Raw genomic sequence first — 22,180 nt, forward strand, 5'->3', positions numbered from 1 at the left:
GCGTATAGAGGAGACTGTAATCGTTGCAGTGAAATGATGAGTGTAAAACTGATGTTCTCCCATGTAAACTATCACACAGTTCACAATAAAAACTAAAAAAAGAGAAGAAGCCATGATGGTCCAGTGAGTAAGCTGTAACTGTTAGTGAAAGGTTGGTGAAACAAACCCCACCAGCTGTTCCACCCATGGGTAAAAGATGCAGCAATCTGCTTCTGTAAAGATTTACAGCTTTGAAACCCTAGGGGGCAGTAGGAGTTCAAATTGACTCTGAGACCTTTTTTTTTTGGTGTACTGTATGTGCCAAATGTTAATACTTGGCATTACGAATTAGAAAAATGATGATACCAACTCTTAATACCAACGGTACAAACATGTCACCAAACCATTTCTCCCATATCATTCTTTACTCAGCTGGGCTCAAGAATTCATTACAGTGGCCACACAGTGCCCAGATACTGTACTCACAGTTAGGGGTTTATTAGGGAAGTTAACAGGTTACAAGTTCAGGGTCAGAAATGCTCAGGGCAGATTTTTTCTAGTTAGGAAGTCTCTCATCAATCACCTCCATAGGAAGGCCTCTCTCTGCCCTGCTAATGTTACACAGTTTTTTTAGGGCTGCTGATTAATGCCCACAGGACATACCACTCCACCAGAAATTTTAGCCTGAGGTCATTCAGCTCTACCTCTGTGAACCAGCAAACCTAACTCGGTATTCTCAAGCAAGCCTCCTACCTAAAGTCACTCAACATTACTTGCTTCATGATGGACTGGGAGCCCACTGCTCAGTCTTCAGCTCAGGCTCTTGGTATTGCTGCTGCTGCTCTTCTATCACTCCTCCTGGGTCACAGCTTTCTGTCCCTGGGTCGAGGAGGTTCATTGAGGAGGGATCTTGGGGTCTAAAGAACGCACTCCACACTTGGTTCTTTTTCTTTGATGGTAGTGAGATTCCTCCTCCTGCTTCTGAAATGGCTCATTTTATACCCATGCTAGAGTTTCAAAAGATTTTATAATTACAGTGAACTATATTAACATCCACAGATGAATGATGTCATCCTTATCAGTATCTTCCTACCTTTTTCTAACCCAGATCTGGCAGGGCAAAACATTATTTGGTGGAAGGTACAAACTAGCCAGATAGACATTAAATAATTCACTACACTGCAGTAATATAACTGAACAAAACATACAGTTTATATCCTCATGGTATGTGGCGCTGTGGGTTACTGCACTGGACTACAAGATTGGTTTGAATGGCAAGGTTGGCGGTTCGAGCTCACCAGCTGCTCCTCAGAAACCTTTTACAAGGTTGCTATGAGTCAGAACAAACTCGGCAGCACTTAATAACAAGAACAAATAGGCAATACCAGCATATTGTGGTAGGTAAGGATATTGACACGAGAGTGGTTGACATGGTGAACCACAGAGTCTGATCTAATTTAGATAGGGAGGATAATATAGAAGTGGACTAAGTAAGGAGAAACTGGAGGAATCAAGTGTCTTCTAACTTTGAATGCCAATGAAAAATAGATGCAGTTGGTGTCATTAATTGAGAACTGGAAGATTGTGGTCATAGAATAATGTAGTTAATTTTGTCTTATAGCAAATAAAGTGAAGTTCCAGTGAAAGTTAGTGGAAGGAAGGTGCTTATGACGTTATAAGTGTTGGATGGATTATTCATATTTATGTTGAAATAACTCAGGTTTAGCAGTACATGAGATAGAAATGTGTGTACCATGTTTTCAGTGAGTGACTAGGAGAGTCTTAGAGATGAGTGGTCTTTGCTCTTAACTGCATATTGGAATCATCTGGTAAACTTTACAAAGGAGTAATGCTGTTATTGGAGTGCTGGTGCGGTGCTGTGGGTTATTGCTCTGGACTGCAAGGTTAGTTTGAGCCACAAGGTCGGCAGTTCAAACCCACCAGCTATTCCTTGGAAACCCTATACATGTCTATATGAGTTGGAACTGACTTGACAACACTTAATAATAATTGTGCCCTTATATGGAATCCTGGTGTGGTACTGGAGTTTAAGCACTTGACCATTAGGTTGGTTTGAACCACAAGGTTAGCAGTACGAACTCACCAACTGCTCCTCAGAAATGCTATACAGGGACGCTATGAGTTGGAACTGACTGGATGGCACTTAACAATAACAACAAAGCCCTTATGTATGAGTTAAAACCAACTGTATGGCACTTAACAACAAATTACACTAATGCCAACTTTTCAGCACACTTTTTGTTGTTGTTAGGTGACATCGAGTTGGTATCGACTTATAGTGACCTTATGCACAGCAGAACGAAACACTGCTTGATTCTGGGCAATCCTCACTATTGTTGCCACACTTGAGCCCATTGATGCTGCCACTTGGCCAATCCATCTCACTGGGTTCTTCCTCTTTTTCTGTGACCCTCCACCTTACCAAACAAGGTATCCTTCTCCAGTGACTGGTCTCTCCTGACAATATGTCCCAAGTATGAGAGATGAAGTTTGGCCATCCTGGCCTCCAGGGAGCACTCTGGCTGCACTTCTTCCAACACAGATCTGTTGATTCTTTTGGCAGCACATGGCACTCTCAATATTCTCCTCCAACACCATAACTCAAAAGCATCAATTCTTCTACGGTTTTCCCTTATTCATTGTTTGGCTTTCGCATGCGTGTGAGGTTATTGAAAATACCATGGCTTGGGTCTCGCACACCTTAGTTTTCAAGCTGACGTCTTTGCTCTTTAACACTTTAAACAAATCTTGTGCAGCAAATTTGCTTAATGCAAATTTGATTTCTTGACTGCTGCTTCTAGTTGATCCAAGAAGAATGACATGACATCTTCAGTCTTTTCTCTGTTGACAAGAATGTTGTTTATTGGTCCAGTGGTGAGGATTTTTGTGTTTTTTACATTGAGATGCAATCCATACTGAAGGTTGTGCTCTTTGATCTTCATCAGTAAATCTTTTAAGTCTTCTTCACTTTCAGCAAGCAAGGTTGTATCATCTGCACGTCGCAGGTTGTTAATGAGTTTTCCTCCAGTCCTGATGCCACGTTTTTCTTCATATAACTAGAAACTTCTAATTTCATTAAATAAGCTATTCTCATTTAATTTGTATTGGGTATAACCTGGGCATTGGGATTTTAAAATGCCCCCTAAAAAAATATACAGGTTCTGACTCAGCGACCTTCTAGGACAAAGTAGAAAGGTTGAAAGGTCTGTAAGGCATAGTGGGTTCAGAATTAGTCTGGAGGATATATGCATTGGTTCCATGGTGGATGGCAGTTAGGAATTGCGTTAATGGTTCTCAGAAGTTAGTCTTTATGATCTGTTGACTTCAAAGAAAGTCCTGTACCCTTTTATTGTTCTCTTCATGAGCAGTCCTGGACTGATTGTGCAAGATCCATGGAGTAGACCCAGGCAGGGTTCAGGGCTGTTGCTCTTCAGACTCTCCTAGGACAGTGGTTAGAGGCCTGGTGGTGTTCTAATATTGGCATAGGAAGCCTCTAGACTCTAAAGGCTTGGTCAGTGTTCTGTAGCTTACCTTTGTTCACTCAGCTGAACTCTTGGGCTAGTTTAACACTCTGCTCTACTTAGCAGTGGCAAAGCCTTTTCTTTTACATGTGATGCTTTTCAGTAACAATTCAGCTCAGTCCTAGATTTGTGAGTAACTATTTGTAAATTTTATTTATTTTTTTCAATATACAAGAAATGGTATCCATTTAGAGTGAAAAGAGGTACTTTGTATATATTTAGGCAGGCTCTCCTTATTTGCATTTGAATTGTACCTATAGAGAATGAGTTTCTCAGATACCACTTAACTTTAGATTAACTAAAGTGACTGTGTTATGTAATTACTACATTGATTCAGATTTGTGTTAAGAGTAAATTGGTTAACTGCAATCCATTTTTATTAATTTGATACATGACTTGACTTTTTTACACTATTAAGTTTAGGAATATGAGAACATCAGGCGCCAATGTCAGCAGATTCTCAAACACATTTTTCTTTTAAAAATTACAGCTTTTAAAAGTATAATAATTGCAGCCCTCACTTGCCACTGACAGCCTTCCTCTCCACGAGCCCGCCAGCCTGCTGCCCCACAGAAATGCTCAGGTTACCTGCAGTCCTTTGCCAGATGAGTTCAGTGTCCAGGGCTGGCTCCTCATCTTAGCCAGAGCTGTAGTGATTACTTTGGGGCCAAAGGGAAAAACTGAACAGAGTTAAGGAAGCCCCAGAGTAACAAAAGATGGTGTGATTGTTGCTAAGTCAATTGACTTACAGGATAAATACAAAAATATTGGGGCCAAACTTCTTCAGGATGTTGCCAACAACACAAATGAAGAGGCTGGGGATGACACCACCGCTGGTACTGTATTGGCTCTATTGCCAAGGAAGGTTTCAAGAAGATTAGCAAAGGCACTAATCCAGTAAAAATCAGGAGAGGTGTAATGTTAGCTGTTGATGCTGGTTCTTTCTGTTGTCTTAAAGAACAATTGCTGAACTTAAGAAGCAGTCTAAACCTGTGACAACTCCTGAAGAAATTGTGCAGGTTGCTACAATTTATGCAAATGGAGACAAAGAAATTGGCACCATTTCTGATGCCATGAAAAAGGTTGGGAGAAAAGGTGTCATCACAGTAAAGGATGGAAAAACCTTGAATGATGAGTTAGAAATTATTGAAGGCATGAAGTTTGACCGAGGTTATATTTTCCCATACTTTATTAATATATCAAAAGGTCAAAAATGTGAATTCCAGGATGCCTATGTTCTATTGAGTGAAAAGAAAACTTCTAGTATCAAAGTCTGTTGTACCTGCTCTTGAAATTGCCATTGCTTACCGTAAGCCTTTGGTCATGCTGAAGATGTTGATGGAGAAGTTCTAAGTACTCTTGTTTTGAGTAGGCTAGAAGTTGGTCTTCAAGTGTAGCAGTCAAAACTCCTGGTTTTGGTGATAATAGAAAGAACCAGTTTAAAGACACGGCTATTGCCACTGGTGGTGCAGTATTTGGAGATGAGGGATTAACACGGAATCTTGAAGGTGTTCAGGCTCATGACTTAGGGAAAGTTGGAGAGGTCATTGTGCCTGAAGTTGATGTCATGCTCATGAAAGGAAAAGGTGACAAGGCTCAAGTTGAAAACATATCCAAGAAATTGTTGAGCAGTTAGACATCACAACTAGTGAATATGAAAAAGAAAAGCTGAATGAACGACTGGCAAAACTTTCAGAAGGAGTAGCTGTGCTAAAAGTTGGTGGAACAAGTGATGTGGAAGTGAATGAAAAGAAAGACAGAGTTACAGATGCCGTCAGTGCAACAGGAGCTGCTGTTGATGAGGGCATTGTTCTTGGAGGTGGCTATGCTCTGCTTCAGTGCATTCTAGCCTTGGACTCACTAGCTCCAGCAAATGAAGATAAAAAAATTGGCATAGAAATTGTTAAAAGAACACTCAAAATTTCTGCAATGACTATTGCTAAGAATGCAGGTGTTGAAGGCTTCCCTTTTACTTCTTACTTTTCATAAATGAACAATGCAAAAAATATTTGATGCATACATACAAAGCCAAAATGCTCCTTGGAAGCCAGAATGGCTAGACTTCATTGCTCATAATTCGGACATATTATCAGGAGGGACCAGTCCCTGGATAAGGATATCATGTTTGTTAAAGTGGAGCATTGAAGAAAAAGAAGACTCCCCCTAAAGAGATGGGTAGATTCAGTAGCAGCAGCAGTGGACTCAGGGTTAGCAACGATTGTGAGGTTGGCGCAGGACTGCGCAGTGTTTCATTCTGTTGTGACTCAGTGGTACCTAACAACAAACAACACACATGCAAAGCAAGAAATATATTCTCATTTAAATGTCCAGAGTACATTTTGCAAGGCAGTCTCCTGCACGCAGGTACCCAGCCTTTCTCAGTCCATGGGCCTAGAGTCCTCAGCTACCCTATCTCTTGATTGCTTATGATATTAATGATATTGTACAATGATATCTCAAGCGAGTAAAGTTTTGCTAAAAGTAATACAGAAACGGCTACAATCATTCATTGACAGAGAACTTCCAGAGGTTCAAGCTGGATTCAGAAGAGGCCGTCGAACGAGAGATTATCATTGCTGATGTCCGGTGAATCTTGGCTGAAAGCAGAGAATATCAGAAAGATGTTTACCTGTGCCTTATTGTTGTTAAGTGCCATCAAGTTGGTTCCGACCCATAGTGACCCTGGACAGGGTTTCTGAGGCTGTAAATCTTTATGGGAGCAGAAAGCCTCATCTTTCTCTTGCGGAGCAGCTGGTAATTTCTAACTGCTTACCTTGTGGTTCACAGCCCGATTTGTAACCCCCACTACGTTACCAGAGCTCCATATATATATATTTGATGATGATAAGAAAGTTTATTATTTTTAAAGCGTAAAATCTCTGGTATAGCTAGAAAAATATTGTTTCAGCCTTGTCTTTTTACTAGACTTTTCATTGAAATACAGATAACTCCAGTGAAGTAATTTTGCAATTGGAAAGTTTTAATATTTTCTTGAAGCCTGCTGACTACAAACCCTAAAAGCTTGTTGAGGATTGTACTCTGGTATACTACTATTTCCACACTTTAAATACTCATTATGTTTTCTTGTATCAAGGAAATCATTCATTAAATACACATCTTTTGTTTTTCCTCAACAGTGTACTGTTGAAGTCCCTAATTCACTTTCTCCCAATGGTATGGATAATTTGGCAGGGGTTCAGTGTATACAAAATTACTCTAAAGATACAGTAATATATATGACTAACCTAATGTAGTTTGTATCATGTAAGAACTTGCTATTATTTTAAACAGTTTACAATTATTTTTTGACTCACAGAATGTAATTTTTGAAACATAGAAATAATAGCTTTTTGTTTTTCATTTTCTCATTCTCGAATGGTAAGAGTAGCCCTGCTGTTAGCATGTGGTCTTTAACATTTTATAGTTACTGCTAAAAGTATTTGTGTATAGCTTATAGACATCCTGAGTTGAGGGAGGAGCAACTCCACAGTTGTCCAGCGGCTACCTTTTTTGTCTGTTGACCAGGTTAGAGACTAGAGTAGATAATTCAGGTGTCTGCTCTCTAGCCCTATTGGTTCCACAGCTGGATTGAAAACTTGCACAATATTATCAGTCTTTAATTGTTCTCACCAGGATACACTAGATCACTTAAATAAGGATGAGTGCAAGAGTGAGTTTGGGACTGTTAATTGGCCTAGAAAATTCATAGGGGTGATCTCTGTATAGCTGTCTTTCTGTAGCTGCCATCTTAAAAAGGAAGTGGGTAGGAACATGGTGAGTTGACTGACAACATCAGTGCCATGTAAAAACAAGGACAAATCCTTGGATGATTTGGGGGAGGTGAATGTAGGTTTTACTGGTAGGAGAGTGTTGTTGTTAAGCAGCCGTCGAGTCGGTTTGGACCCATAGAGACCTTGTACAAGGTTTCTGAGGCTATAAATCTTTACGGGAGCAGAACGCCTCATCTTTCTCCGCGGAACGGCTGGTAGTTTCCAACTGCTGACCTTAAGGTTTACAGCCTGATTCGTAACCACTATGCTTCCAGTTGTTGTTGTTAAGTGCTGTCGAGTTGATTCTTACCCATAGCGATCCTGTATAATGTTTCCAAGGAGCAGCTGGTGAGCTCGAACCGCCGACCTTACAGTTCAAATGGCTTTGCAGTCTGGCGCATTAACCCACAGCGCCACACCAGGACTCTAGTCTTTACTAAATCCATGATATTAGGTAGGGTTAAGGATGATTTTTAATTCAGGATGATTTTTTTCTTCATCTTTCTCTCTTTCTTTTTCTCTCCCTATTTCATTCTCTATCTAGTAAGTTAATTACTTCTATATTGAGTGAGAAGCTTCTATGCATAAGATTCTGGTGAAATAAACTACTATGTAATATGGAGTTCTGGAGTGGTGCTATGGGATAAAGCACTGTACTGCCAGGTCAGTTTGATCCACAAGGTTGGTGGTTCAAATTCACCAGCCGCTCCTTGGAAACCTTATACAGGGTCACTATGAATCAGAAATGACTCCACGACACTTAACAACAACAACAGCAATATGGAACAATGATTGTCATGAGCACACACAGTACATTGTAATTATGTGGAGTTTTCTACTTCTTACAGATAGAAAAATGTGAGAGGAAAACAGGCCAATTCTAAGGAGCTCTGGTAGCGTAGTGGTTATGAATTGGGCTGCGAATCTCATCGTCAGCAGTTCGAAACTACCAGCTATTCCGCGGGAGAAAGATGAGGCTTTCTGCTCCCATAGAGATTTACAGCCTCGGAAACCCTGTACAGGGTCTCTATGAGTTGGAACTAACTCCATGGCACATAACAACAACAATTATTTTTGTAATTGAACACATAGGTAAATCTGTGATCCAAGTTCGCACTGAAGGTGGTAGTATCAGCTTTTAGACGCTCAGCCCATCTGGTTGATTGCCCTGTATCATAAAATGTATCTAATTATCGTCTGTTAGTTTGTCATACTCTAGTGGTTTGTGTGTGGCTATAATTTTGGAAGCTATGCCACGGGTGTTTTGAATACCAGCAGGGTCAGTCATGGTGGACTGATTTCATCTGAGCTTCCAATTGGAAGGCACTCAAAATACAACTGGGGAAGAGCTGCCTCCTCAAAGTAGAGTTTACCAGGATGATGTGAATGGATAAAGCCTTCTGTACCTTCATTTGCTTATGTGGCACAACTCAGAATGAAGAGAAACAGCTGTAAACATCCATTAATAATTGGAACATGGAATGTACAAAGTACATTCCAGGAAAGGAAAATGTAAAAAAATGAAATGGAATGCATAAATCTGTATCCTAGGCATTCGTGAGATGAAATGGACTGGTATTGGCCATTTTGAATCTGACAGTCACATGATTTCCTATGCTGGGAATGACAAATTGAAGAGGAATGGTGTCACATTCATCATCAAAAAGAATGTACCAAAATCTGTCTTGAAGTACAACGCTCGCTGTCTTTGATAGGATGATACCCATACACATACAAGGAAGACCAGTTAATACCACTACTATTCAGATTTACACACCAAACACTAAAACCAGTGATGATGGAATTGAAGAATTCTACCAACTTCTTCAGTCTGAAATTAGTAAAACTTGCAGTCAAGATTCATTGATAATTACTGGTGATTGGAATGCAAAGGTTGGGAACAAAGAGGAAGAATTGTTGTTGTTGTTGTTGTTAAGTGCTGTCGAGTTGGTTCCGACCCATAGAGACCCTGTACAGGGTTTCCGAGGTTATAAATCTTTACGGGAGCAGAAAGCCTCATCTTTCTTCCACAGAGCAGCTGGTAGTTTTGAACTGCTGACCTTGTGGTTTGCAGCCCGATTCGTAACCGATACGCTACCAGAGCTCCTTGTTGTTGTTATTAAGTGCCGTCGAGTCGGTTCCGACCCATAGCGACCCTGTACAGGGTTTCCGAGGGTGTAAATCCTTACGGGAGTAGAAAGCCTCATCTTTCTCCCTCGGAGCGGCTGGTAGTTTCGAACTGCTGACCTTAAGGTTCGCAGCCCGATTCGTAACCACTACGCTACCAGAGCTCCTTACCAGAGCTCCTTAGTAGTTGGAAAATAAGGTCTTGGTGATAGAAGTGATGTTGGAGATTGCATGATAGGATTTTGCATGAGCAATGACATCTTCATTGTGAATACCTTTTTTAAGCAACATAAAAGATGACTATCCATCCACATAAGGAACTCTGGTAGCGTAGTGGTTACGAATTGGGCTGCGAACCTAAAGGTCAGCGGTTCGAAACTACCAGCCGCTCCACGGGAGAAAGATGAGGCTTTCTACTCCCGTAAGGATTTACACCCTCGGAAACCCTGTACAGGGTCGCTATGGGTTGGAACCGACTCGACGGCACTTAACAACAACAACATCCATCCACATAGAGCTCACCAGATAGAATACATAGACATCAAATAGACTACATTTGTGGAAAGAGAAAGTGGAAAAGCTTCATATCATCAGACAAAACCAGGTGAAGGCCCACTGGAACAGACCATCAATCAATTGCTTGTATGCAAGTTCAGGGTGAAGCTTAAGAAAATTAAAATAAGTCCATGAGAGCCAAAATATGACCTTGAATTTATCCCACTTGAAATTAGAGATCATCTGAACAACAGATTTGATGCATTAGACATCTAAGACCGAATACCAGAAGAGTTGTGGGATGACATCAAGATCATCATACAGGAAGAAAGTAAAGGTCATTAAGAAGACAAGAAAAAAGGAAAAGAGCAAAATGGATGTCAGAAGAGACTCTGAAACTTGCTCTTCAGCATAGGGATTCTAAAGCAAATGCAAGAAATGAGGTACAAGAACTGAACAGAAAATTTCAAAGGTCAACTCGAGAAGACAAAGTCAGATATTATAACGAAATGTGCAAAGACCTGAAGTTAGAAAACCAAAAGGGAAGACAATACTCAACATTTCTCACACTGTGGGAACTGAAGAAAAAATTCAAGCCTCAACTTGCAGTATTGAAGGATTCTGTGGGCAAATTATTAAATGATGCAGAAAGCATCAAAAGAAAATGGAAGGAATACATACAGTGACAGTACCAAAAAGAAATGGACAGTGTTCAGCCATTTCAACAGGTAGCATATGATCAAGAGCCAGTGATCCTGAAGGAAGAATTCCAAGGTGCATTGTAGTCACTGGCAAAGAACAAGGCACTTGGATTGATGGAACACAAATTGAAAAAATTCAACAAATTAATGTGGTACTGGAGGCACTCACTCATCTATGCCAAGAAATTTGGAGAATAACTATCTGACAAACTGACTGAAAGAGATCCGTATTTGTGCCCTTTCCAAAGAGAGGTGACCCATTGAAATGACAAAATCATCGGAAAATATCATTTATATCCCATGCTAGTAAAGTTTTTTATTAAAGATAATCCCAAAACAGCTGCAACCATACATTGACAGGGAACTTCCAGAATATCAGCAGGATTCAGAAGAGGATGTGGAATTAGGCATATCACTGCTGATGTCAGATGGATCTTGACTGAAAGCAGTCAATGCCAGAAAAACATTTACCTGTGCTTTATTGACTAGGTACAGGCTTTTGATTTTGTGGATCATGACAAGCTTAGACAACATTGCTAAGTATGAATATTCTGGAACACTTTATTGTGTTCACGAGGAACCTGTACATAGGCCAACAGGCAGTTGTGTGAATATAACAAGGGAAAACCAAATAGTTTAAAATTAGGAAAGTTGTGTGCCAGGTTTGTATTCTTACACCATAATACACCATACTTATTCAACCTGTATGCTGTGCAAATAATCCGAGAAGGTTGATTGTATGAAGAAAAACATGGCATTAGGATTGGAGGCAGAATCATTAATAGCCTTTGATAGGCAGATGATACAACCTTACCTACTGAAAGTGAAGAGGAGTTAAAATATTTGCTGTTGAAGATCAAAGACCACAGCCTTCGGTATGGGTTGCATCTCAATGTAAAGAAAACAAAAATCTTCACAGCTGGATCAATAAACAACATCCATATAAATGGAAAAAAAGATTGAAGTTGTCAAAGACTTCATTTTGCTCGGATCAACCATCTGTTACACAAGATCTCTTTAAAGTGTTGAAGAGCAAAGATAGCTGTTTGAAGAATGAGGTGCACCTGACCCCCCAAGCCATGGCATTTTCAGTAACCTCATATACATGCGAAAGCTGGACAGTGAATAAGGAAGACTGTAGAAAAATTGATGCTTTTGAGTGATGGTGTTGGAGGACGATATTGAAAGTGCCATGGGCTACTAAAAGAATAAACAGATCTGTGTTGGAAGAAGTGCAGACAGAGTGCTCCTTGGAAGCCAAGATTGCTAGACTTCTTTTCTCATAATTGGGACATGTTGTCAGGAGGGACCAGTCACTAGAGAAGGATATTATGTTTGATGAAGTGAAGGGCTGGAGAAAAAGAGGAAGACCCCAACGAGATGGATCAGCATAGTGGTGGAAGCAGTGGGCTCAGGCGTAGCAACGATTGTGAGGTTGGCCCAGGACAGGACGGTGTTTTGTTCTGTTGTACATAGGCTTGTAATGAGTCAATACCAACTCGATGGCACCTAACAACAACAACAACAACATACTGGATGATTATAACTCTGAAAGTGGTTGACCCACTCGAGTGATTCCTATCTAATTTCAAGGTCCTTACTGTGGGTCCTTTGATAGTTTGGTCCCTGTCTCATCTGAAACAGCTGTTTCCACTTAGCCTCCTTTTTTTGTATGATAGTCTAGGTATGGCTCTGTATCTAATTAGCTGAGCAGTTATGAACAGAGTTACTTAACCAGTCTTCTACATCTAGAAATGACTTGAGAAATGGTCTCATAACAATGTTGCTGATGCAAATTCTGGTTCAAAAAGATGTTCAATGATTTGCACAAGTTAGAATGAAAGGTAGTGGCAAAGTGGAATTTTAGTTTTGTGTGTGTTATTTGCCTTCCTTAGCTCAAGGCCAAAGCGATGTTATCTAGACACTATAACTTAGTGGCTTCCTTTGAAACTTAAGTTCTTTCCATTTGTTTCTTGTGTACACAGATAAATTAATTTTCTAATAATAAAAATATACAATTTTAAGTTCAGGCCAGGAGTTTATTACATTCATTTATTACAATTTATTTTCTAACTAATTTCTTAGGAATGTAGTAAGCTGATAAAAAATTATATAGAAAGAAGCATTCAGTTACGATTTTAGCATTTTTTTCAATACTGTGTCTTAACTTCAGGTACTTGACAGTTGGTTTGTTTGAAGTTCTGATGAAGAGTCAGGATTTGCTTAGGTTCAGATTCATTCTTGTACTTAATAGCAATGTGACCTTGGGCAATTGTTTGACTAATTTGTGCCTTAGTTTCTTTATTGTTAACCTAGGTTTAATAGTAGTGGATTAGCTAAAATTGACCAGTAGGCTCTAAACTCATTTACTCTTAACAGATATAGGCTAGGAAGTAAAGACATGTAAAGAACATTATGCTTGGTAAACCTAAGGGCCAGTGAAAAAGAGGAAGACCCCCAATACCCCAATGGATTGGTATTGTGGCAGCAACAGTGAGCTCAGGCTTACTAATGATTGTGAGGATGGGGCAGGCCTAGGCAGTGTTTCCTTCTGTTGTGCACAGGGTTGCTATGAGTTGGAGCTGACTCGATGATGTCTAACAACAGTGGTTACACAGCTAATATATAGTAAAGGTAAATTTGAACTCAGGTAGGCAAATACCTGAACACCACATATCTCATGAGCATTATTGCTATATCACGCTGTTGACTATTTAAGTTGTTCTGAGTTCAGGAGTAAATGAAAATAAATATGGTATGCAGAATTCTAAGTATAGGATTTGATCCATTTTTAGTTTTCAGTGCTTTTTGGATTTTAGAATTATGAATAAGGTATTATGAAATACACATATATTTGGAGAGAATTAATTTTCTTTTTTTTTTTTTACTATGAAGCACTGGTAGTTCCATGGTAGAAATTTTTACTTGTGAAAGAAAGGAGTGCTGGCTTGACATTGTACAATAAGCACTGGACTACTTGCCACAAGGTTGTTGGTTCAACACCCCCAACTGCTCCTTGAAAACCGTATGCAGGGTCTCTGAGTTGGAACTGACTCAATGGCACTTAGCAATATCAGTACCAAATGTGAGCGACTGGGTTCACTTTCTGCCCAGTGCACCTCATCTCTAGTGAAGTCACCACCCATCTGTCATTGGAGGTTTGCATGTTGCAATTATGTTTAACAGGCTTCAGTGGGGCTTCCATACTAAGACTAAGTAGGAAGAAAGGTCTGGTGATTTGCTTCCAGAGGAGCCAGTGAAAGCCGTATGGATCACAGTAGTCAGATCCACAACTGATTATGGGGATAACTCAGAAGCAGGCAAGTGTGTTTTGTTCTGTTGTGTTCAGGAGTCAGGGTGCTGCTAGATGACAGCTAACCTGTTTTTTCATTAATAATACTGAGTTTTGTATTCTAAAACACAATGCTTTTGTATTTACCAAGGTCATCTTTTCTGTCTCTCAGCAGAATTTAAAGTTTTGTTTATTTCAGTACAGCGTAAAACCACTCCCACTGCCATCGAATTGATTCCAACTCGTAAGAACCTATAGGACAGAGTAGAACTGCTCCACAGTGTTTCCAAGACCAATAATTTTTATGGGAGAGACAGTCTTCATCTTTTTTCTGTGCTATGGCTGGTGAGTTTGAACTGCTGACCCTGTGGTTAGCAGCGGGTTGCTTAACCTAGTGCACCACCAGGACATATTTGATCTAGTATGTTCTTAAGTGCAATTGAGTCCGTTTCGACTCATAGTGACCTTGGTAGGGTTTCCAAGGAGCAGCTGGTGGGTTTGAACCACCAACCTTGTGGTTAGCAGTCCAGTGCTTATCCTACAGTGGCACACCAGGAGTCCTGTTTATGTATGTTGTTGTTGTTAAGTTCCATTGAGTCAGTTCCAACCCATAGTGACCCTGCACAGGGCTTCCAAGGTTGTAAATCTTTATGGGAGCGGAAAGCCTCATCTTTTTCCTGCGGAACCGCTGGTAGTTTTGAACTGATGACCTTGAGGTAGCAGCCCGATTCGTAACCACTACGCTGCCAGAGCTCCTTTGTTTATGTGTGCTGTTGTTGTTAGGTGCCATCGAGTCAGTACTGACTCATAACTGCCCTGTGCACAACAGAACAATGCCCGATCCTGGGCCAAACTCACTACTGTTGCCACACTTGAGCCCATTGATGCTGCCACTTGGCCAATCCATTCCACTGGGGGGTCAACCTCTTTTTCTCTGATCCTCCACTGTACCAAACATGATATCCTTCTCCGGTGACTGGTCCTACCTGACAGTATATCTGCAGTATGAGAGATGAAGTTTGGCCATCCTGGCATCCAAGGAGCACTCTAGCTGTACTTCTTCCAGTACAAATCTGTTGGTTCTTTTGGCAGCCCATGGTACTTTCAATATTCTCCTTCAACACCATAACTCAAAAGCATCAATTCTTCTACAGTCTTCCTTAGTCACTGTCCAGCTTTCACATGCTTGGGTCAGGCTCACCTTAATCCTCAAGCTGACATCTTTGCTCTTCAACACTTTAAAAAGGTCTTGTGCAGCAGATTTGCATGATGCAATGCGACGTTTGATTTCTTGACTGCTGCTTCCATGAGTGTTGATAGTTGATCCAAGAAGGATGAAGTCCTTGACAACTTCAGTCTTTTCTCCGTTGATAAGATTATTGTTTATTGGTCCAATGGTGAGGATTTTTTTTTGTCTTCACAGTGAGGAGCAATCCATACTGAATGCTGTGGTCTTTGATCTTCATCAGTAAATATATATATGTATTTTTAATGTTTTTTTGTGAATTATGTGATAGTTTACATGGGAGAACATTGGTTTTACATTCGTTCTATAGTATATCCTCTCATTGCCGTGGTTACAATCCCCTCCATGCAGTCCTTCCCCGATACCCCCCAGGTCTTCAGCACACAGTTGCTCTCCCTCTCTGGATCTAAAGTCTCCAGCTGCTCCATTGCTCCACGTCATCATCTCTGGCTCCATTTCAGGCATCACTGCTTCTCTGGGTAGGGTCCCGCTCTCTGCTCTTCTCCCTTGATGGTTCTAGGGACCTCTGCTCCTAGGCTGAAAAGTTAATCATTCCCCTCCTTGCTATAAAACATCTACCTTTACATTTCCGTCCCTCACAATCAGTCCTGATAACAATTATTCACTATTGTATCACAAGAGACCCGTCCATCAATAAATATTTTAAGTCCTCTTCACTTTCATCAAGCCAGGTTGTATCATCTGCATATTGCAGATTGTTAATGAGCCTTTCTCCAATCCTGATGCCACATTTTTCTTCGTAGAATCCAGCTTCTCAGATTATTTGCTCAGCATTCAGGTTGAATAAATATGGTGAAAGAATACAATCCTGTCGCACACCTTTCTTAATTTTAAATCATTTTTATTGTTCCCATGTTCTGTTTGAACAACTGCCTCTTGGTCCATGTACAGATTCCTTATGAGCACAATCAAGTGTTCCGGAATACTCATACTTTGCAATATTGTCCATAGCTTGTCATGATCCACACAATCAAAAGCCTTTGTGTAGTCAATAAAGCACAGGTAAACATCTTTCTGATATTCTCTGCGTTTATTCAAGATCATCGGACATCAGCAATGATACCCTTGTTCCACGGCCTCTTTGAATCTGGCTTCAAACTTTGGAAGTTCTCTGTCAATGTGTGCTTGCAGCTGTTTCTATATTACCTTTAGTAAAACTTTACTCGCATGGGATATCAAAGAGATTGTCCAATGATTTCCTCATTCCATTAGGTCACCTCTCTTTGGATTGGGCACATATACTGAATTCTTCCAATCAGTCAGCCAGATACTTGTCTTCCAAATTTCTTGGCATAGATGAGTAAGTGCCTCCAGTGCCGCCTCACTTTCTTGAAAGATTTCTATTTTTATTCCTTCAGTTCTTGGTGCCTTGTTCTTTGCCAATTCCTTCAATGCACCTTGGACTTCCTCCTTCAGTATCATTGGCTCTTGATCATATGCTACCTCTTGAAATGGTTGAACATTAACTATTTCCCTTTGTTTGTGTATATTTAGACGGTTTTCTTCTTTTAGTTTTAAAATAAGCCAGATTCTAGGATCAGCACTGGACTGTGAACTACAACGCGAAGACAGTTCAAACCTACCAGCTACTCCTTGGAAATCATTTAAAGGTTCGCTATGAGTCGGAACCGACTCAACGGCTCTTATTAACAGCAACAACATTATTGCTGTGTGACTGTTTTAATCATTTCTAATTCATTGCTTTAAGCTTTTAGCTTTCCATTTAACTGCAGATGATCATAATTTTATCTTATTTTTTCATTCTTTTATAATTTTGTTGGCTGATAGTTCTAGAAAGAGTTGTGAATTGTGCACTGGTTAAATGCTTGGCTACTAACTAAAGTTGGCAGCTAATAAAGAATCAATCTACCAGCTTCCATGGGAGAAAGATGTGGTAGTCTGTCCTACCAGGTTAATATGAGTCATAATTGACTCAGAGTCAATGTGTGTGTAGTGTCTCTGAATGGAAAGAAATAATAATGTCTTATTCATGATTTTAATTAAAGTAATTTTTGTGCTTCATCTAATCTGGACTCTGATTTAGACCCAGATTTTTATTTCATATAATGTTGTTGTTGCTAAGTGCTGTCCAGTAGGTTCTGACTCATAGTGACCCTGTAGGAGCCGCTGGTGAATTTCAACTGCCGACTTTGCACTCCAAACTGATTTTGCATTCTAGAGAATTTAACCCACAGCGCCACACAGGACATGAGTGATGGAGTCTCACATTCCTGCCTTCTAAGGAACATTTTGGCTATATTTCTTCCTACACAGATTTGTCCATAGTACTTTTAATATTCTTGAGTGTTGATTGTGGATCCAAGTAAAATGGAGTCTTTGACAACTGTAATCATTCTTCATTTATCTTTCTTGATGCTATTTATTGGACCAGTTGTGAGGATTTTTGTTTTCTTTACATTGAGGTACAATCCACACTGAAGGCTGTAGTCTTTGATCTTTATTAGTATTTTAAGTCCTCTTCAATTTTTGCAAGCAAGGTTGTATCATGTGCATATTGTGGGTTGTTATTGAATCTTCCTCCAATCCTGATGCCACATTCTTTGTAGAATCCAGTTTATTGAATGATTTGCTTGACATATTGATTGAATAAGTTTAGTGAAAGAATACAACTCTTCTGCACACCTTTCCTGGTTTTAAGTGATTCAGTGTCCTCCTTGTCTGTTCAAATGACTTCCTCTTGGTCTGTGTCCAGTTTCCTTTTGAGCACAATTATATGTTCTGGAATACTTGTTACTCATAGTGTTTTTCCATAGCTTGTCATGGTACGTAGTGTTTCTGAGACTGCCTTATGGGTGTGAACTGCCTACCTGTGGTTGCCAGTGAAGTGCTTATTCTACAGCACCACACCAGGACTGTAGGCCACAACAGAGCATGGCACATTGTGTTTGTTGGTGGTAGTTGTGTGTCGTGGACTTGGTTCCGACTCATAAAGACCCTGTATAGGCTTCTGGAAGCTGTAAGTTTTTACAGGTGCAGAAAACTTCATTTTTCATCTGTGGAGTGCCTAATAATTTTGAACTGCTTACCCTGTGGTGAATATTCTAACTTGTAGCCTCCTTCACTTTATAGGTATTTGTAAATATTTATTGAATGAATTTGTTTTTAAAAATTTTACTACCATTTTCGAATGAGTAAAAGAAGATCCATCAAGGTCTGGAAACTTGAGCTTCTAGAGAAAATTGCTGCTGTAGCTTATCCTAGTTTTAACTGCTTGTGATTCTGTGTAAATATTTAAATTGTGAAAGGTATCATAAGAATACATGCATAAAACATTTACATATAGTTTAATTAGTATATATGATATGGTTTATAGTTTACATATATTAATATGGTTTTGTATAATTATATGTGTTTGTAGTGAACACATATAATAACCTTTATAAAGAAATAGAACACTACCAAGCATTTCAGATGCTCCCTGTTTGTCCTTTAATTGCATGCTTATTTATGCACAGACATAGCAATATTCCTTGTTTTTTTAAAAAAACAATAACAACAACAAAATCCTTTGACTACATTCTTTTTTTTTTAAAAGTTTTTATTGTGAATTGAGTGATAGTTTACACATTGGTTTTATACTCATCGCTTCATTGCGTTGATTACAATTACAATCCCCTCCATTCATCATCATTCAGTATTTTGATTTTTTTTTTTTTTTTTTTTGGATGCACACAAAAACGCTCAGGAATATATAATCATTTAAACAACCAAAGTGCACATTCTGCAAGCCTGCCTCCTGGCCGCCAGCACACATAGCCTTTCTCTTTCCCTGAGTCTAGACTCTTCAGCTGCTCTCTCTCCGTGTCATCATTTCTGTCTCCATCTCTGGTGTCACTGCTTCTCTGAATTGTTGTTGTTATGTGCCATGGAGTCGGTTCTCAGTCATAACGACCCTGTAACTAGGTTTCCAAGGCTGTAAATCTTTACAGGAGTAGAAAGCCTCAGCTTTCTCCCATGGAACAGCTGGTGGTTTCGAACTGCTGACCCTGAGGTTAATAGCCCAACAATTCGTAACCACTACACTACCAGAGCTCTTTAGGGTTCCACATTCTGTTCATGCTTTTCTCCCTTGATGGGCCTCTGACTATAGTCTTAAACAGTGTATTGTTTAGCTTTAAAAAACAGACTGGCAAACATAAATCTAACTATGTAAATAAAGGGATAATGTTGGTAATATTAGATCAGCTCTCAGTAGAGAAGTTAGGTTGAAAGTATCTGGGTTATAGCTGGTGTCAGTTTTCCTGAGACTTTGTGAGAACTGTTTCCTGGGAAAATAATTAGATAAAGTTTTGGGAAGCAGCTTCTGTTTCCCATAGTTGGAAATCTGGTACTTTAGTGTGGATCAGGTACTGGATGTTCAGGAAGAAGTATTGTCAGAGGGGCTGGCCTGCTCTGTACTTTGTTTTTCTAAATCACCACGTCCTACTTGGAGCTATTAAAAGTAAGCCAAAGGAAACCACTTCTCTAGGCTTGAAATTGTATCCCCGGCTGATTTAGGCAGTAGAACATGAGGACGGAGCAGAAACTTCATCAGTAGCCATTCTTTCCTCAGGTTAAAGGATGGTAGTGGCAAGGTGAGGGAAAAAATAAAATAAATGTAAATGAACTATCATGTATGAACACTATATGAAAAAGAAAATGTAAACTTCACTGTTGTTGTTGTTAGGTGCCATCGAGTCGGGACAGACCCATAGCGACCTTATATACAGCAGAATGAAACACTGCCCGATCCTGGGCCAACTTCACTATTGTTGCCATGCTTGAGTCCATTGATGCTGCCACTTGGCCAATCCATCTCGTTGGGGGTCTTCCTCTTTTTCTCTGACCCTCCATCTTACCAAACATGATATCCTTCTCCAGTGACTGGTCCCTCCTGACAATACGTCCAAAGTATGAGAGATGAAGTTTGGCCATCTTGGCCTCCAAGGAGCACACTGGCTGCACTTCTTCCAACACGGATCTGTTGGTTCTTTTGGCAACCCATCGCACTTTCAGTATTCTCTTCTAACACCATGACTCAAAAGCATCAATTCTTCTACGGTCTTCCTGATTCACTGTCCAGCTTTCAAATGCATATGAGGTTATTGAAAATACCATGGCTTGGGTCAGGTGTGCCTTAGTCTTCAAGCTGACATCTCTGCTCTTCAATACTGTAAAAAGCTCTTGTACAGCAGATTTGCCTAATGCAATATGTCATTTGATTTCTTTACTGCTGCTTCGTGAGTGTTGATAGTTGATCCAAGAAGAATGAAGTTCTTGGCATCATCAGTCTTTTCTCTGTTGATAAGAATGTTGTTTATTGCTCTCCAGTGGTGAGGATTTTTGTTTTCTTTACATTGCACTGAGGTACATAGAAAAATAGTATTTTGGAGTAGGAAGACAATATTATAAATAATTTGTTCCTGGTAAATCCTTCCCAAAATTTCTGCTTCATATGTCACCTAATCATTGGGAGCTTCGTTTACCAAACCATACCCGTTGCCATCAAGTTAATTTCGATTCATGGTGTTGCTGTTATCGGATTTCTTTTGCTGTAAATCTTTGTTGTTAAGTGATGTTGAGTCAAATCCGAATCAAAAGGAAAACGGGGAAGGGTTCCAAAGGTATACATCTTTGTGGGAGCATAAAGCCTCTTCTTTTTGCCTTGGAGTGGTTGTTGGGTTTGAACTGCTTTTCTTTTGGTTAGCAGTCCCAGGGCTTATTTGATAGTGTCACCTGGGCACCCTGTACCAACTTAAACAGTTGCTTTATTTGTCTCTAGGCAGTTATCCTATAGGATATAACTGTATGCTTACTTATTTCTTTCTTCTTCCAGGATATATATTTATAAAGATGTATATGAGGGGAACTTCAAAAAGCTCATGGAAAAATGAAATAAGAAAATAATGAAGTTTTTCCATGTACTGTTTGAAACTCCTGATATGAGGGTGTGTTTTGTTCCTTGTGGTATCTCTAGCACCTTGAATCGTGCTTAGCACATAAGGAACAGTCAATGACTAGTGATTGAATGAATGAATACATAAAACGCTCTTTTCTCTCATAATTCACTGTGCTTATTGTCTGTTCTATAGTTTTTTTTGTCATTCATTTTGTTCAATTTAGCATTTTATAATGCTTTCTGTTATTTTCCTTTGGTTCAGTGTCTAATTGTTTCATTCCTATAAGACTTGCTTCTCTGTTCCTTGATGGCAGGAGTAGGATAAATACTTCCTTTGTATACCTCTCAGTGCAAGGCAAATAGATATAGTGACTTGTTGAATTGGATACATTTATCTATTCATAATGATTTCAGGGGAGAAAATCCAGTTTTCCCTCAACAGGAATTCTTTAATTGAATAAACCATTTGAATTCTATATGTGCTAGGTGTTTATTTTAAAGGATGGAGATTTTTTGGAAGGTGTTTGTTAAAGATAAATTTTGGTAAATGCAAAGTGAAACATTTACAGTTATAATTTTGGGTTTCTATCTATGATTTGAACTATTTGGCTTTTGCATCTCAATTTCAATAAAACATTTTTTCCTTGAAAATATTATTTTTTCAAGTGTATCGTCATATTATAGTTAAGTTGCAATTTAGTTTTAAAAGAAAATATTAATTCTAAATAATTTCTACTTTGTAGTTCCTGGTATGATAATGTAAGATAAGCAATGGACTGCTAACCACAGGTCCGTAGTTCAAACCCTCCATCTGCTTCTCAGAAACCCTATACAGGGTTGCTGTGAGTCAGAACCTACTCAATGGCACTTAACAGAAACAGGAGTCTTTCTATATATGTTGTTGTTATGTGCCGTCGAGTTGTTTGAGACCCACAGCGACCCTATATAGGGTTTCCTAGGAGCAGCTGGTGAGCTTGAACTGCCGACCTTGCGGTTCAAACTGACTTTGCAGTCCAGCACATTAACCTACGATGGCCACACCAGGACACTTTCTCTTTCCCTCTCTCTTTATATATATATGTATATACATATATATATACACACACAC

At 39.5% G+C, this 22,180-nt stretch overlaps 1 protein-coding gene across 2 annotated transcripts in view; it reads left to right on the forward strand.

Annotated features, from left to right (window-relative positions):
• The window catches only part of SNX13 (sorting nexin 13), a 163,061-nt gene that overhangs the window by 23,383 nt on the left and 117,498 nt on the right, over nucleotides 1–22,180 (forward strand). Inside the window, exon 2 of one of the 2 annotated variants that reach the window (XM_006832237.1) lies at nucleotides 4,682–4,691. The exons of the other annotated variant lie outside the window; for it this stretch is intronic. Coding sequence (XP_006832300.1) covers nucleotides 4,682–4,691 — 10 coding nt within the window. The remainder of the gene's footprint in view (nucleotides 1–4,681; nucleotides 4,692–22,180) is intronic. 2 annotated transcript variants of the gene reach the window in all.

This window comes from Chrysochloris asiatica, unplaced genomic scaffold, assembly GCF_000296735.1.
Source record: "Chrysochloris asiatica unplaced genomic scaffold, ChrAsi1.0 scaffold00006, whole genome shotgun sequence".
Classification (NCBI taxonomy): Eukaryota; Metazoa; Chordata; class Mammalia; order Afrosoricida; family Chrysochloridae; genus Chrysochloris; species Chrysochloris asiatica.